At 33.3% G+C, this 14,939-nt stretch overlaps 1 protein-coding gene and 1 pseudogene across 1 annotated transcript; both read left to right on the forward strand.

Moving 5' to 3' along the window:
* Positions 1-453: 453 nt before the first annotated feature.
* Positions 454-5,757, forward strand: LOC128170618 (uncharacterized; annotated as a pseudogene).
* Positions 3,403-3,974, forward strand: LOC128170648 (uncharacterized). Its single transcript, XM_052836420.1, has 2 exons — positions 3,403-3,591; positions 3,831-3,974. The coding sequence occupies exons 1-2, from the start codon at positions 3,403-3,405 to the stop codon at positions 3,972-3,974; spliced, it is 333 nt and encodes a 110-aa protein (XP_052692380.1).
* Positions 5,758-14,939: the final 9,182 nt, after the last annotated feature.

Consider the following 14,939-nt stretch of genomic DNA (forward strand, 5'->3'; position numbering starts at 1 on the left):
TATCTTATCAACTTCAATTAAGAGACTATGGAGTTTTGCGACATATCAATGTAAACAGCAGACGTTATTCGGCAGATATGTCACTTCATCTGTCTTTTCTGATTTCATGGGTAAAAAATTGAATAGGGGATTTAAAACAAAAGAACAGGCATCTAGATTGATTAGAATTTCAGCAAGTTTGGCAGCCCGGCAGAATTGCATCAAGGAAGACAACAAAAGGGAGGGGGGGATTGAGTTTTGCCGTTGTAGCAAATGATCACACTTACAATACATCAACAAACAGCGAACGTGATACAGATGTCCTGATTGAAGAGGCTACACAACGATTTAGTGATAAAAACAATTGAGAGAAGGGCGAAGAATAGTGGAGCTAGATATATTAGCTCAGGGCTTATCGGGTTGTAAAAAATGTGGAGTCCCACTTCAACTTTCCCATGCAATTGGCATCAAGACATGTGGCCTTTCTGCACTTCTAAAAGTAAGTATGTTTACGATTGTTTATAATGTGAGGTCTTAATGAAGCAACAATTTGAAAAATAAAGTTGTGCCACAATTCACAAACTTTGAACAAAAATAAATACCATGTTATTTATGTCTCTGGCATAATGTAGAATTTCCTGGTGAAAAGTATTATGGAATTTTCTTTAAAAACATCAAGTAGAGATTTATCGCAAGTTTATCAAGTGGTGATTAGTGTTTATCACAAAACTAATATATAAGATCTACATGTACTTTATATTTCCATAATTATATAGTTCTGATTAGTAGAAATAGTTGAGTTGCTTATACCAATTAAACCCGTTTCTTCAGGTTCCCTGTTACAATACAATTGTAATTACATCGCAACAGGTAACCAGTGACAATTATATAGACATAACAGTAACACATTTGATTTTGATTTTAAAATACATGCATGCATCTGTATTCAAATATCAGAAAGCGGTATATCTCACTTATAATCTGTCCCAAGTTATTGCTTCCATCGTTTTTTGATGATTTTTAATGAAAATACACATATCTGTGAAACAAATACTGTTGAAATCAATAAAAGGGGAAATATCCAAAATATCTTCATTGACACATTATCATTTTTCAATCATAAAAGTTCACAGGAACGAAATCAAAGAACAAGGGACGTTATGAGCCGTATTTGGCCGCAAAGTTTATCATATTTTCAACGTGTTAGTTTTGTTTTTTGATGTGGTGCATTGTACTAAATTCGATACTGGCTAAATTCAACAGGCACCAAAATGAACACAACATGGAGTTTTTTATAAAATACATGGTTACTGTCTGGAAATATAAGCTATATTTGGGCGAGGTAAGAAAACGTGAGGGCGAGGCTTGCGGAGTCCTAAGCCTTGTCCTCTTCGACCTGAGCCCAAATATCGCTTATATTTCAAGATATTTATTATGTATTTTGTTTAACGGGCAACATAGTATCACATTTTGCACCCTAAATGAGCTTTATCTGACAAAATTTGTTGCATATCTGCAGTTGAAACCATGACGCGATGGTGTAGAGGCAAGAAAGATGACGTCATAATTAATGCATTTGAACGTCGGTTGAATACACGAGGCTATATTGAGGCATTGACTGAATATACCTTTAGTTTATTGGGTTACTTTTATTAGGTCAATGCAAGGGGTAGTTGCAGGATAAATTGAATTCAGTTGTAACTAATTAAGTGTATTTACTCTCAATAATCTGAAAATTGAAGAAAGTTTCAAATGTATCTTGCATGAAATACATAAGAATAAGAAAACTGCTGTCTTTGTAATCTAAAGTATTTGTTGTTTGAAAAGTGAAACCTTTTTATTATTTCTAAAGCAATGGTTCACAGTGGAATTGGTGGAAGGCATGTTAATAGCTTCCTGTCAGCCCTTAAAATCCCACCAGTCAGCAATACCCTCCTTTCCCAAAGAAAGAAGGAGATGGGACGTGCAATGAAATGTGTTGCCCAAGCCAGTGTTATGGAAAATTTATCAGAAGTGAAATTGTCAAAAATGTAATTTTGCATTTCTGCTACATGTACATGTATTTATACATACCATTGAAATTTAAAACATTTATATCTGAAAATACTTTTCAGTAAACCTCAAAAAATATGCTTGTTTTAACTTTTTTCAAAAAGTTAAATATGTCTCTAATAACTCATTAGGCCACACCAATATAACTTCTTATTCGTCTGACATCCGGTGGAAAAAAGGTACAAGCGGGCGAGCGATTAAATAATCAATTATTATTTCTTGTAGCCAAAATTTCTAGGCGGTACATGAATAAATTTGTGCTGATGGTTATATTTTTTCTACTTGTTTCTAAATTAAAACTATTTAAAATGTAAAAAATAGAGCAGAAATAGAAAAGAAAAAACGGCACAGAGTTTCCATGATGTGATTTATTAATAACAATAATTATTTAGATAGTTTTATTTAAATACGAGCATGCGGGTCTGACAAACAAGAAATTATATTGGTGTGGCCTTATTGAGTGAACAATTATGAAATGTACAAGTTTTATTTGGTACATAGATGTTACTTTCATTCCCTTATACACAATTTTCAATTGAAAAAATTACATTTTTGTAATATTTTTTAGAGGTGAAAATACTGATGGGCTAACTGTAAGTGTTGATGGTGCATGGCAGAAAAGGGGAAGTGGAAGATCATTTGACAGTCTTTCAGGTGCTTATAACTGAATTTAAAACTATACATATAAACTCATTTCAAAGTTCAAACTCAAACAATGCCAATTAAACTTTGCTAGTATATACTGACATAAATTAAAATCATGTCCTCTGACTACTATTTTATACATTTTACCCAGTAGATCTCATTTAAAAATTTGACTTTGTAGGTCACTGCTCAATGATTGGGGCCAAAACAGAAAAAGTTGTTGGATATAATGAGCGCGGCAAGTTCTGCAAGACCTGTGATAATTCGGCAAAGAAAGGAAAAACACCAAATAAGCATGACTGTCGGATGCCCTGGAGTGGAAGTGCTAAGGCCATGGAGCAGGATATGGTGGTTGAGATGATGAAAACATGTAAAGAAAAAGGAGCCGTGGTAGAGACAATCATTGCAGATGATGATACAACAACAATTGCCAGAATAAAACAAAATGTTAATCAATACATAAAGAAAAAGTCTGACAAAAACCACGTAAAGAAAAATATTGGCATTGCCTTGTACTCCTAGCGAAACAAACACAAGAAGTTGCAAAATCCAAAATTGTTCAAGTATTTGCAGAAGTGTTTGGACTACATGCTGGCTCAGAACCAAGGAAATTCAGATGGTATAGAGAATGGGTTAGAAGCAATCAGTAGACATCCTTTTGGGGACCACTCATTTTGCCAGACTTCTCTTTGAGATATTCCCCTCCAGACAGCTCTTGGAGATCTGATGCATAGGTACAAATCCCAGAGTCAAAAGCTTTCTTCAATGGGTAGCACTCAACCCAATGAGAGCTTCAACAAAACAGTTGCATTAAAAGCTCCTAAAACACAGTTTTACAGTGGATCCACCAGCTTGAACTGGAGGATTGCATCTGCTGTTGCACAAAAGAATGATGGACAAAGTTACCTACTGAAGGTAAAGGGATTTTTGATTATACATAAGAAATATATACTAATATGAACCAACAATTTAAAACAAGAAGCAACACCCTGCCTGGGTATCTTTCTATATCAGTATGTTCTTTGTATTTGAATAAATTACATTTCATATTGAATGCTATCATAATTACCAGTATTTGCAGTTATTGAAGATTGAAGAAAAAGAAACATAAGCCACTAGCTAGGACCATAAATTAGGTTATTTTGGCATTTTAGGTGTACAGAGAACTTGGACTCTCTCCTGGGTGCCATACACGAAGACTTGCCTTACTGCGTGACATGCAGGCCAGGAAGAGAAAGGCGATATGTTCAACATGGAAATATAAACTGAGGAGAATTCAGCTCAAGAACAGGAAGTAAACATTGATCACTGTTTGTAGATATTTAATAAACATAAGTGAAATGTTAAAATATAAATTAAGTAAACATTATTTTTGTAAATCTGTAATAAAAATACATTTTGCTACTTAAAAGGAAATCAAAACTGGAATGTTCTTCAGTTTTATCATTTTTATTTAGAGTCAAGTCAAATGCAGTGAAAGAACTGAGAGAGGGAGACAGCTATGGCAGTTCTGTTGAACTCATGATTCATCAGGACATAAAGGAGATTCCTTACCCGAGAGTTCCACCAAAGGATGTTGGGATAAAGTCAGCTTCAATACCTGTATACTTTGATTTAGAAATCACTGGATTAGGTAAATAATATCCAAATGTTGACTAAGGTTGAGGGCAACATTGAAAATGTAAGTTAATAATGAACGAAGTTTCACAGTCAATGAATCTACAAATCAGAAGTGATTTATTGTTACTGTGAGAATATCCTCGCAATATTATTTTAGCTGGTCTCTCACATATTTTAAGAAAAGATAACTGATCAATATTTTTTGGACAAGCTAACATTTATATTATTAATATTTGTGTAACATGTAGAGCTATATGTACCATGAAAACATATTTGAATGTTACAGCACTTATTCATGTACAGGGCACAATAAATCTTATTATTATGTATAATTATTTCAGTGTTAATGATTAATCTGTTACACAATGAGCGGAACATTTAACCATTTAAAAATGTATGTTCTACATTTCTAGCCCTTAGTGGAAATCTATGGGTAATAACTTTTCTTTCTTATGTTTAACAGGTCGTAATTCCCACATTACCCAGATGGCTGCTGTATGCGGAGAAAATCAGTGGCAGTATTTTGTCAAGCCAAAAGTTCCCATTTCTTCCTCAACATCTGATGTGACAGGCATAACGACGAGAGGCAGTCAGATGTTCCACAGAGGCAAACCTGTCCATTCCAGCAATCTGTCCCTTGCTTTAGAGTCCTTTGTTGAATTTATTTCTAGACAATGAAAATGTGCCATCCTTTCTAGGCATAACATCAAGTCTTATGACTGCCATATTTTATTTAATGCCTTAGAAGCAGTTGGGAAGATGGATACTTTTAAAGATCGTGTTGCTGGATTTGTTGATACCGAGCTTTTGTTAAGGTCACAATTCCCAGGGTTGCCATCTTATTCCCAACAGGCTCTAGTTTCATCGTTCCTTCACTGTGACTACGCCGCTCATGACGCTTTAAAAGACGTCGTGTTCCTTCAAAGACTTGTACGGTTAGTTAATTTTGATGAACATAATAGACTGAAGGTGTCTTTCTCTCTGCCATGTGCAACTCTTTTCACATGAGAGCTTAAGAGTAACAGCCCACAACCTACCATCTCTTCAAGGACTTGTCAATGAAAAAATAATTACTAAGTGCATAGGTAGAAAAATTGCCGCCAGTGACTTGAAATATGCAACTCTAAAGCTAGCATTTAGTAGGGGAGAGGAGGAAGAGGGCATACGACAGGTTTTATCAGAAGAATGTGGAAGCAGACCAAGAGTGACTAAGTCATCAAAAATCATACACTCCATAGCTGAACATTTTAGAAGTACATTTATAAGTGAAAGTTAATTAAGCTCATATTATGTCAGAGGTTTATATACCGCCTTTGATTTTCATTTTCCCTGAACTAGATATTAGCTCTAGTATGTACTGTATGATGTAACTCTCCCCAACCCTCCAAAAATCATGTAGATATATCAATATCAACTTTTATCACCATTGTTTCTCTCTATGTTCTCTCTACAAGGGTGGAATAGGTTCATCATTCAGAGATTTTTTATACAACAAGTGTTAGTTTTTCAACTGATCAGATTTAGTAATGTTGCACATGTAACCTATTTATTTCAACAGATAAGGCAGCATTGTAATACCACCATGCATTGATGCAAGTTCATTTACCATAATACCATATAACTCACAATTTTGAAAAATATATTATACATGTATGTATAATAAACTATCAGTATTTGCTTTGACGTAGATCTTTCAAACTACCAATAAAATTGAAATTAGAATGTACGTACTATGTATACTGGTATATTTTGTGCCATTGTTGCATTTATTGTTTGCTAGTGAGAGTTTTTTGTCATGTGTATATACTGCCTTTGATTTTTATTTTCCCTGAACTAGATATTAGCTCTAGTATGTACTGTATGATGTAACTCTCCCCCCTCACCCCACCACCCTCAAAAATCATGTAGATATATCAATATCAAATATTATCAATATATATTTATCACCATTGTTTCTCTCTTTGTTCTCTCTACAAGGATGGAATAGTTTCATCATTCAGAGAATTTTTATACGACAAATGTTAATTTTTCAACTGATCAGATTTAGTAATGTTGCACATGTAACCTATTTATTTCAACAGATACATATAGACATCATTGTAATACCCCCATGCATTGATGCAAGTTCATTTACCATATAACTCACAATTTAGTAAAGACATGATACATGTATGTACCGGGTATATAAACTATCAGTATTTGCTTTCATGTAGATCTTTCAAACTACCAAAACAGTTGAATTTAGAAAGTATGTGTTATGTATACTGGTATATTGTGTGCCATTGTTGCATTTATTGTGTGCTAATGAGTTTGGTTTTTTTTTATATTTCTTTTCTTCCAATCATTTGAAATGCATCTACTGGTCAAAACTTATCGATCAGACATCAGTTCTGAAGATGCTTGTTTTGTCGACATATCACTGTTTGCATTCCTTGATAATCACAGTCAAATCATAATTAATGCATCCAACTTCTTTGTTTTTAAACAAATATCAAATGAATTTTTAATTTTATATTGAATAATTACATTATTATAAAATACTTTAATAAACTAGAACATTTCATGGACTAGAAATACCCTATGCCATTCCATGTTATTCAAGGTCGCATCCAGAAGATTGTCTATAAGCATTAATACACCTCTTTGTCTTATTTTATTAAGTTTAATTAGTTGTATGTCTACTGTTTGTTCATTAAAATCTTTTCTTTCCATAATTACAATTGCTGTTAAAGATAATTACACCAATTTTTGGTGAATACAACATGTTTTTCTCCAAATATGGCTTATTTTGTTTCCATAAAACGCTTCAACTGAAATAGGGGGTGAGGATATAACCAACAATATTTTTTTCTTATATGCACACTAACCCCTACTTTTATGCCTTTATTTGGATCAATAATATGTAGAGAAAGTGTTCTAATATTTTCATAAAAAGTTAAATTGTAGAAACCCGTCTATCTTTGGTTTATTTATCATATTTGCAACGAAAATGATGCTCCAAATTTTCTTGAGCAATATACATTTTTGGGCATAACTTATCAAAAAAGTTATTTCATAGTCTAAATTTTGACTATAAATGAACTCTTGAGATGTTTTTAACTAAACAAAACTTAAAGAGGTTGAAATCTCCCTTTATTTTCTTAATTCTAGGGAATTTCTGGTCAAATTGCACTTTCTATGAGAATTTCAATGCACCATTTTTGATCTATGTTAAGGGGGTCATATCTCTCTTAAATGAATACTAACATACACTTTTATTGTTTTCAATTTTGTCCTTAGGAATTGTACTTTTAAGAAATCATTAGCATTTAAAAAGTTTAATGTAGGTTTTTTTTCGTGAATGAGCAGAATCCACCCTTAAATGAATAAAGGGAGATCTTATCAATGTGACTGTTTTATCTTCAGAAAGAGAAATACATGGTTTGAAAGTTGCTATCGGATATCATCATCTTGGTACTCCATGCCTTATAATAATGAAGCAGTCTTGAACTTATTTCAGTCAAACATAAACTGATTTATTTCTAATATTCCTTGATAAATGACTTTCCTTTGAAAGCATATATTTAACCACGAATTTGAAGGGGATACAATTTTTAATAGTTTCATTTTATTTTTTCTATCTTAAAACTTTAAGTACTACAACTTTCAAATTTAAGTGAAAGTTCAAAAACTGCTTCAAGACATTTGGGCCATTGTTGAATTGAAAATTGATCCGTCATTCTGGATTGACAAGTAAATAAGCAAAGCTGGATATTTGTTCGATTACAAGACCTAAACGGAGTTGGGCCATTCCCATGTTAACAGTCTGATGAAATTGTACTATGTAAAAAATTACCCCATTTCTCTACCTAAAATTCTAGCTAAAATTCTCCAAATGGCACGCTGAAGTTTTTATTACTTAAATCATAAATCTTGATAACCTCAATAATGTGAATGGAGGATAAGGTCATAACCTCGATGAGTACATAACACTTTACAGGGTTGAAGACCATAACCTGAGAAAACAATTAATTGTAATTATCGATGAAATAAACCATTACATTTTAGATAATTTTGAAGGTTTTTTTTTTTTTGTATTTTAATCTAGTATCTTTAGCTTCAAATTTGACTTTAGCCTGTTCTCAGTTTATTGTCTTTCAGGCCAGCAACCTTTCTCAAATGGGTCAAATCAACACTCTCTAAAAGGAAAACCAATTTTAGAGTGTAACGGACTTTAATACAGAACAACAAAGAACAAAGATTTAAAATATTAATGTATGTTTTTTATCACAAAAGGTCAAAATATATTCAGTCAATAATACTGATATTTCCAGATACAAACATCACACTCTGCACCAATGCAAATGTCTACTTTTGTAGTGATAACACAACACTCGAAGAACATTGTAGTGAAAGCACAATACTCGAAAAACACTTCTGGTTTTAAAAAAAGTCACTCCTTTGATCGTTTCGCTGCTGGCATCTTTCTATATGTGAGACAGGACTCTGTGGAACTTGCTTCAGTCCAACACACTTGAAGTGATACCACTCAACTCTGCAATGTCCAGACTTGCACGCAATCATGTCATCATAGTTCTCTGCTTTACCACATACATATACAATGTCAACTGTGTTGTTATTTTGATCACGGTCTTTCAGACGTCTTGTCATAAGTTCAGGAAGAATGACATTCATGAAAAACATTTAATTTCTGCAAAATTTCCTCTATAAATGGCTGGTCTCGGAGAACTTTTTCAATGTAAAGTCCTTTGTGTGTCCAGCACAAAAAGTCACAGTGCCCAGCCTCACAAATGGCAATTTGTACCTGGACTTGGTAATACTATTTTGATGATCTTATCAAGGACTTTGTGCACACTTTGACATCTTTAAATGATACACTCCCACATGAGTGAGATTTGGAATAAAATCCTTTGTCTAACACTTCACATGGACTCGTATTGACATGCTTGTAAGGACACTTAACTTCAACAAGTCCTTTATCACAACATGGACACTCGGTAACACCGTTTAGGGTTACTCCTAGTGTTGGGTATGCAGGGTTGATCACAAGACCACTTTGTCGAACAAAAAATCCTGGATTGTGCTTCTGCATCAAGTTCTGGCATTCCCGAATTGCAGTTTCCTATTTTGGTTTTCCCCATTTTATGGTGGCTGTTTGAACATTTGGTAAATAATCCATTGTCCGGCGTATTACTGTTGCACTAGGTGCCTGTGGACTGGTGTGGCATATATCATAAAAGTTGGAGGCTGTCAGTCATTCAGCTCTGTGAGTGTGCCATTGCGTACATAAGGATTGCTTACCAGTCAGCTTCTCCAGGTTGGGGGCTGGTGGCTTCCTCTAAGGTGACATGAATTTCCTCTAAAACGTCAGGGCATCTTGAAGAGAGTTGTTTTAGATAGGCTGCAGAATTTGGATCTGTATAATGACGTTAACAATTTTGGTAGAGTAGGATTTGGTATGGGTGGGTTTGGAATAGGATCAGTCACTGTGAAAATCACTGCGGTTGGATTTGTTTGCTTCAACTTTTGAAGAAAGGAATCAGGACTTTCAATGACTAGGTTCTTGAAGATGATCTGATAAAGTGGAACTGCTTCTATCTGAAAATTCATAAACACTTATTAGTTAATTCAAACACTACACATGCTAAAACATCTCTTTAAAAAGATACATAGGTACAAATATGTGTATGGAGATGAAATATTACTTTACACCATATGTATATAATGTATATATGAATGTTTTCCCATTTAATTATATTTCAAATATGTAAACAATTTACAATGACAATTGTACATGTACCAGGCCAGGCCAGGGTTTATGGCTTATCAGAAACATATCTATGAATTTAACTATAATAACTAAATAAGATTCTAAATTTCAAAACAACATTTTCATTTATTGACTGGGTCAATTTAGTAGGTGCTCAGATAAAAAAAATGTATTTACATATATGTGTGACAAACAAAACCTACAGTTCATAAAATGGCTGGAAGAAAGAGTTATTTTACCTTCTTGGTGAAAGTCTGGTTCCACATGCATGGCGTTGATGTACATGCTACTTTGTTATAGCCCAGACGCACACTAGCTTCTACGTTAAACAGGATAGCTGCAACATGCGAGCAAACCTCACCTACCTGTAAGAAATAAAGAACATGAAATTGCAATTCAAAATTTAAATTCGTTGTATAGCGTTTGTGATAACTATCACGGTATTTCTTATATAGCCCAACACCATGTGAATTTATACAGCATGTTTCTATACTATGCGGTGAGATACTTATTCATGATCGGTACAAACTTTCGTTCATTAATGTTACTTACCCTGCCATGCACGTGCAATAGGCATTCAAGATGGTACCATCTTTCTTTTTTACACACCCAGGCTTCATGGGGTTTCTCCGACAGCGCCTGCGACCTGTTTACTTTGGCCTTTAGGAAACATTTGTCGTTGCAGTCAAGATTGGAATAATAAACGGTATGAACCCATCCACTAAGAAAAAAGTTGTATGCTTCCAAGGATCCATATGCTTTGAGAGTTTCTCTCGTAAATTGACCAGGACTGTCCACTAGATAACAATATATTTCACCGAATTCAACGTCCATCCAAGTTTCCCCTTGCACAATCGGATCGTTGCATGATTTGTCGATTCCAAGTTTGGACAGTTTTCCCTGTATCATAGTTGGCATGCCGGAGGCAATGTTTGATAATATAGGCTCATTATAACGGTCATAATTTTATCGTAAATACCATCTTACGCTGTGATCTCTATTGTGTTTCTACACATTCTGCGCATGCGCGGGGTCAAATGTCAAATTTTCAAAACAAAAGGCGCTTAATAAAAGCTATGCATACGTCTAATTAAACTGAATTGAATTTTTGTTAATTACCGTTTGACATGATGTTATTTCACCCACTCTCAAGATTCCTTAAACGGCCAACAAAAACATTGCTTTAAACATGGCCATTTCAAATGCGTTAGAAACTGTAAGTGGTGAAAAGTCACAAATTTGATGCAAAATATTTGTAGTAATTGGTATTCTAACGTCTTGTGAAGGTTTAAGTTTGCGTGTTGCTTAGAGCAATTTCTGTATGAAAAAGGACGAGCATGGATCCCAAAACTGTTTATGAGCTTATGAATGTAACTAATAGCAGAGAGATATGATGAAATAGTTGTTACAGCATAGTCCATTGAAAACTGTCCAAGCATGTGAGTACAAAGCTAATGAGGAATTAGTAAGGCTCGCATCAAATAGTCTTCGTATGTCACCTCTAAATTTGGAAATGGCGGTAGTGGAGATATGTTGACTGGATTGCTGTCGGCACAGGGTGCCAGTTGTAAAAACTGATTTACCTTTGAACGAGAAAGGCAGTCACATAGTAAGTTTTCTTGTGAAGTCAAATGCTGAGCTTTAAATAAATATTAAACTTTAAGCATATCAATACCAGTTTTCGTAAAAGAAAATGACGTGCTTGTCTTTAGCAGTTTGCTTATTAATGACATAAACCAGAGCTTGATTGTCTGTGTTAAACAAAATGCACTTATTAGCCATATATTTTGACCGTCAACCGCCAAAACTATTGGGTATAATTCCAAATCTATTATGTTCTGATTTCGCCTACTGCCATCCCATTCTCCTTTAAACCACTTACACCTTTAGTCTACTGTCTTTACATTTCTTTCCTAAAGTGCATACGCATATATGGTATCCACGGAAGTCTATGGTCAGGTTAAAAACTATTTCTACATCACTTGCATTTAATAAATATATGTTGATTTTAAAGAGTTTGATTGAGTATAATGCTTGCTGCAATTATGTAACTCTCTCCGATTTGTATGAATTACTTCTCATAAACGCGTTTTCCAAAAAAAAAAAACTATTTTTTAGTTTGTTTTTCCCCGGATCAACCTCTTATTAACATTGATTTTTTTTTTCTATCTTTCTATCGATCGATTGAAATATAGATAGATAGATAGATAGATAGATAGATAGATAGATAGATGATAAATAAATCTATAAGAATAATGTGTAATGTAATCAAAGAAATTCGTTATAAATATTGACTCGTATAATTTGGTATTAATGCATGTACAATGTGCAATATACTTTGTCTTTGTTATGCTGTTTTTTGCAAAAATGTGTATAATTGTACAATATAAACTTACATATTTTCAATGGTCGAAAGTTTTCTGATACATTTTTGTCTAATAAAGTTGTGTCACAAGGACGTACGAAAAGACATGTTTTTATACTTAATATAACAATTTATCTATCTTAGGTTACAGATATGCATTTTTGAAGCTTAAATTGTACAAGCAAAGATTATGTGGTCAACAGAAGATTATACTTAAACATCTCGGCAGCTTTTATAAAATTCTTATTCCGTAGTGTTTTGTCTAATAACGTAAAGAAAGTAGTTTAATATTTCATTCTTAGATTCTTAGCGCAAGGAAAAGTTAATCAACTAAATAATAAGCTCAAACGTATGATAATTTTACCAAAATTAAAAAGTTCTCATCTATCAAATTCCAAAAATACTTTTTTTTGTAAATTGACTACTCTTTGTGAACACTTTAAAAGGTACATAATCGTATTCTGTGAGTGAAGAATGTATTTTCATATCTTCTTATTACCTATAAAGCTTAGGTTTGAAATGTTTATCATAATTTTGAACTAAAAGCTTCCTCTTTTTACAGCCTTCCTAAACCGTCCTCGTCATGACCCGCACTCCATTCCCCATCCATCCTTTGTTTGGTCGTTTTCCTCCTTGCTGCATTGGAAAGTAGCGATACTCGATGGTTCAGTAAAACAAAACGAGAAGTACATGTATGTGCAAGTATTATATACAGATGACACAGATCTATGAATAGTCTTCTAAACAGATTAATGGTCGCCTACTACATATATAGTGCAACGCCAGTAAAAACTCTTTGATTTTTACATTTCAAATAAGTCATACTTTAAACACATCAAAAGACAACAGTCATAATAGTGTATTGACAATATTGATATTATACAAGCCATGATCTTGGCTAGACATGTATGACATTGTGTATACTCATAAAGAACAGAACAGTTCAATTCTTAAACAACAGAGCTGGTTATATCTTGCAGTTAATTAAAAAAATGAAATATTCTACCAGACCACTAGCAAAACAATTAGTAATAATAATTTGTGTATCATTAGCGCTTTTGCAATTTTCATATACGCGGGGGTGTTAAAGGGGAAGGAAACTAAAAATATGTTGTACAATAAATCAATTAATTATCATCTACTATAATTGTAAATCGTATTTATTTTCATTAAAACCCCCGGAACAATGAATTAATCAAGAAAATCGATCGCTTAATTTAAATTTCCATCTGCCATTGAACTTTAATCTATGACGTCACACCATCTATTCCGGTTTGTCTTATCAACATAAAATCATGATATTCGCTCTAAATGACAAGTTCTGGAAAGTTTGAAACAATATTAATTTGAGACCGTTCTTTTATCTTTGCAAACTACAAACTGACGTCAAATGGAGCATGTTCGTTGAAATCTAAAAGCGGAGGTAAGGGTCGGAGAAATCTTCGCGTAAATGTGGAAATTGTCAACAGATGCCAAGTATCATAGAAAATGTTTGCCGTCGTTATTTCGACATGGTAATTCCGACTATAAAGAATGAATTTTAAACACCCCGTTTACAATTATAACATTTATTCAGTTAGCGAAGAACTTGACTCGGAATAAAATATTTAATCGAGGTCGTTTTCAACTTTGAATGATAGCAGATTAACAGCGGTCATTTACTTATGAAAATGCATATATTTATGCATACAATGAAATGCATATATTTATGCATACAATGAAACATGTATTTTTTCTTTAGATTGACGTGTGGACTCAAACATTATCAATTTTGTTTAGTCGATTACTTGAGTAACAGAAAGGCATAAACCAGCGTTAATTATATTCAGAGCACTGTGTACATTCATTTGTATATGTAAACCAAACAGGAATAGATGGTGTGACGTCAAAATAATTAATTTTTTTTGGTTGTTAATACAAAAGAGTTCTACATCATGTCAGCCTCCAGTAAATACGATTTCTCCCACTTCAAACGTTCATTAAAGCTTAATTACGTATTTTATTTTCAAAACAGCATGACCACACGTGATAATTTACACCACTTTATTAAAATAAATAAATTATGTTTTTGACTTTCCTTCCCCTTTAAGGAAGCATATGGAATCTGAGTTACATGTAATTCCGTGAAATCACAAATCTTAGTTATTATGTACATATTCAAATATCTAAGTAACGAAACGTAGATCAAAAACAAATTAAAAATACTGAAGACAATTTTTTCCAAAAATTAGTTGGTATTAGGTAGATTTACACATTGATGACGTCATGACTAAAAGTTGAATGTCGTGTGAATTTGATTGGAAAGCATTGTAAACATATTCGAAATATAACTAATCTAAGATTTTTAATAAAGTATTGTGGTGTGATTTATTGAGAATTGAACATAAGAATACTGGGGGAGATGTAAGTTTTATCAATCATTCGCTAAAAGGTATGTAAATTTGCTTTTATTTCACGGCCAGACTTTCCTCTGTCGTTGTTTACGATATAAAAATCCGACTAGAACAA

Source organism: Crassostrea angulata, chromosome 2 (assembly GCF_025612915.1).
Source record: "Crassostrea angulata isolate pt1a10 chromosome 2, ASM2561291v2, whole genome shotgun sequence".
Classification (NCBI taxonomy): Eukaryota; Metazoa; Mollusca; class Bivalvia; order Ostreida; family Ostreidae; genus Magallana; species Magallana angulata.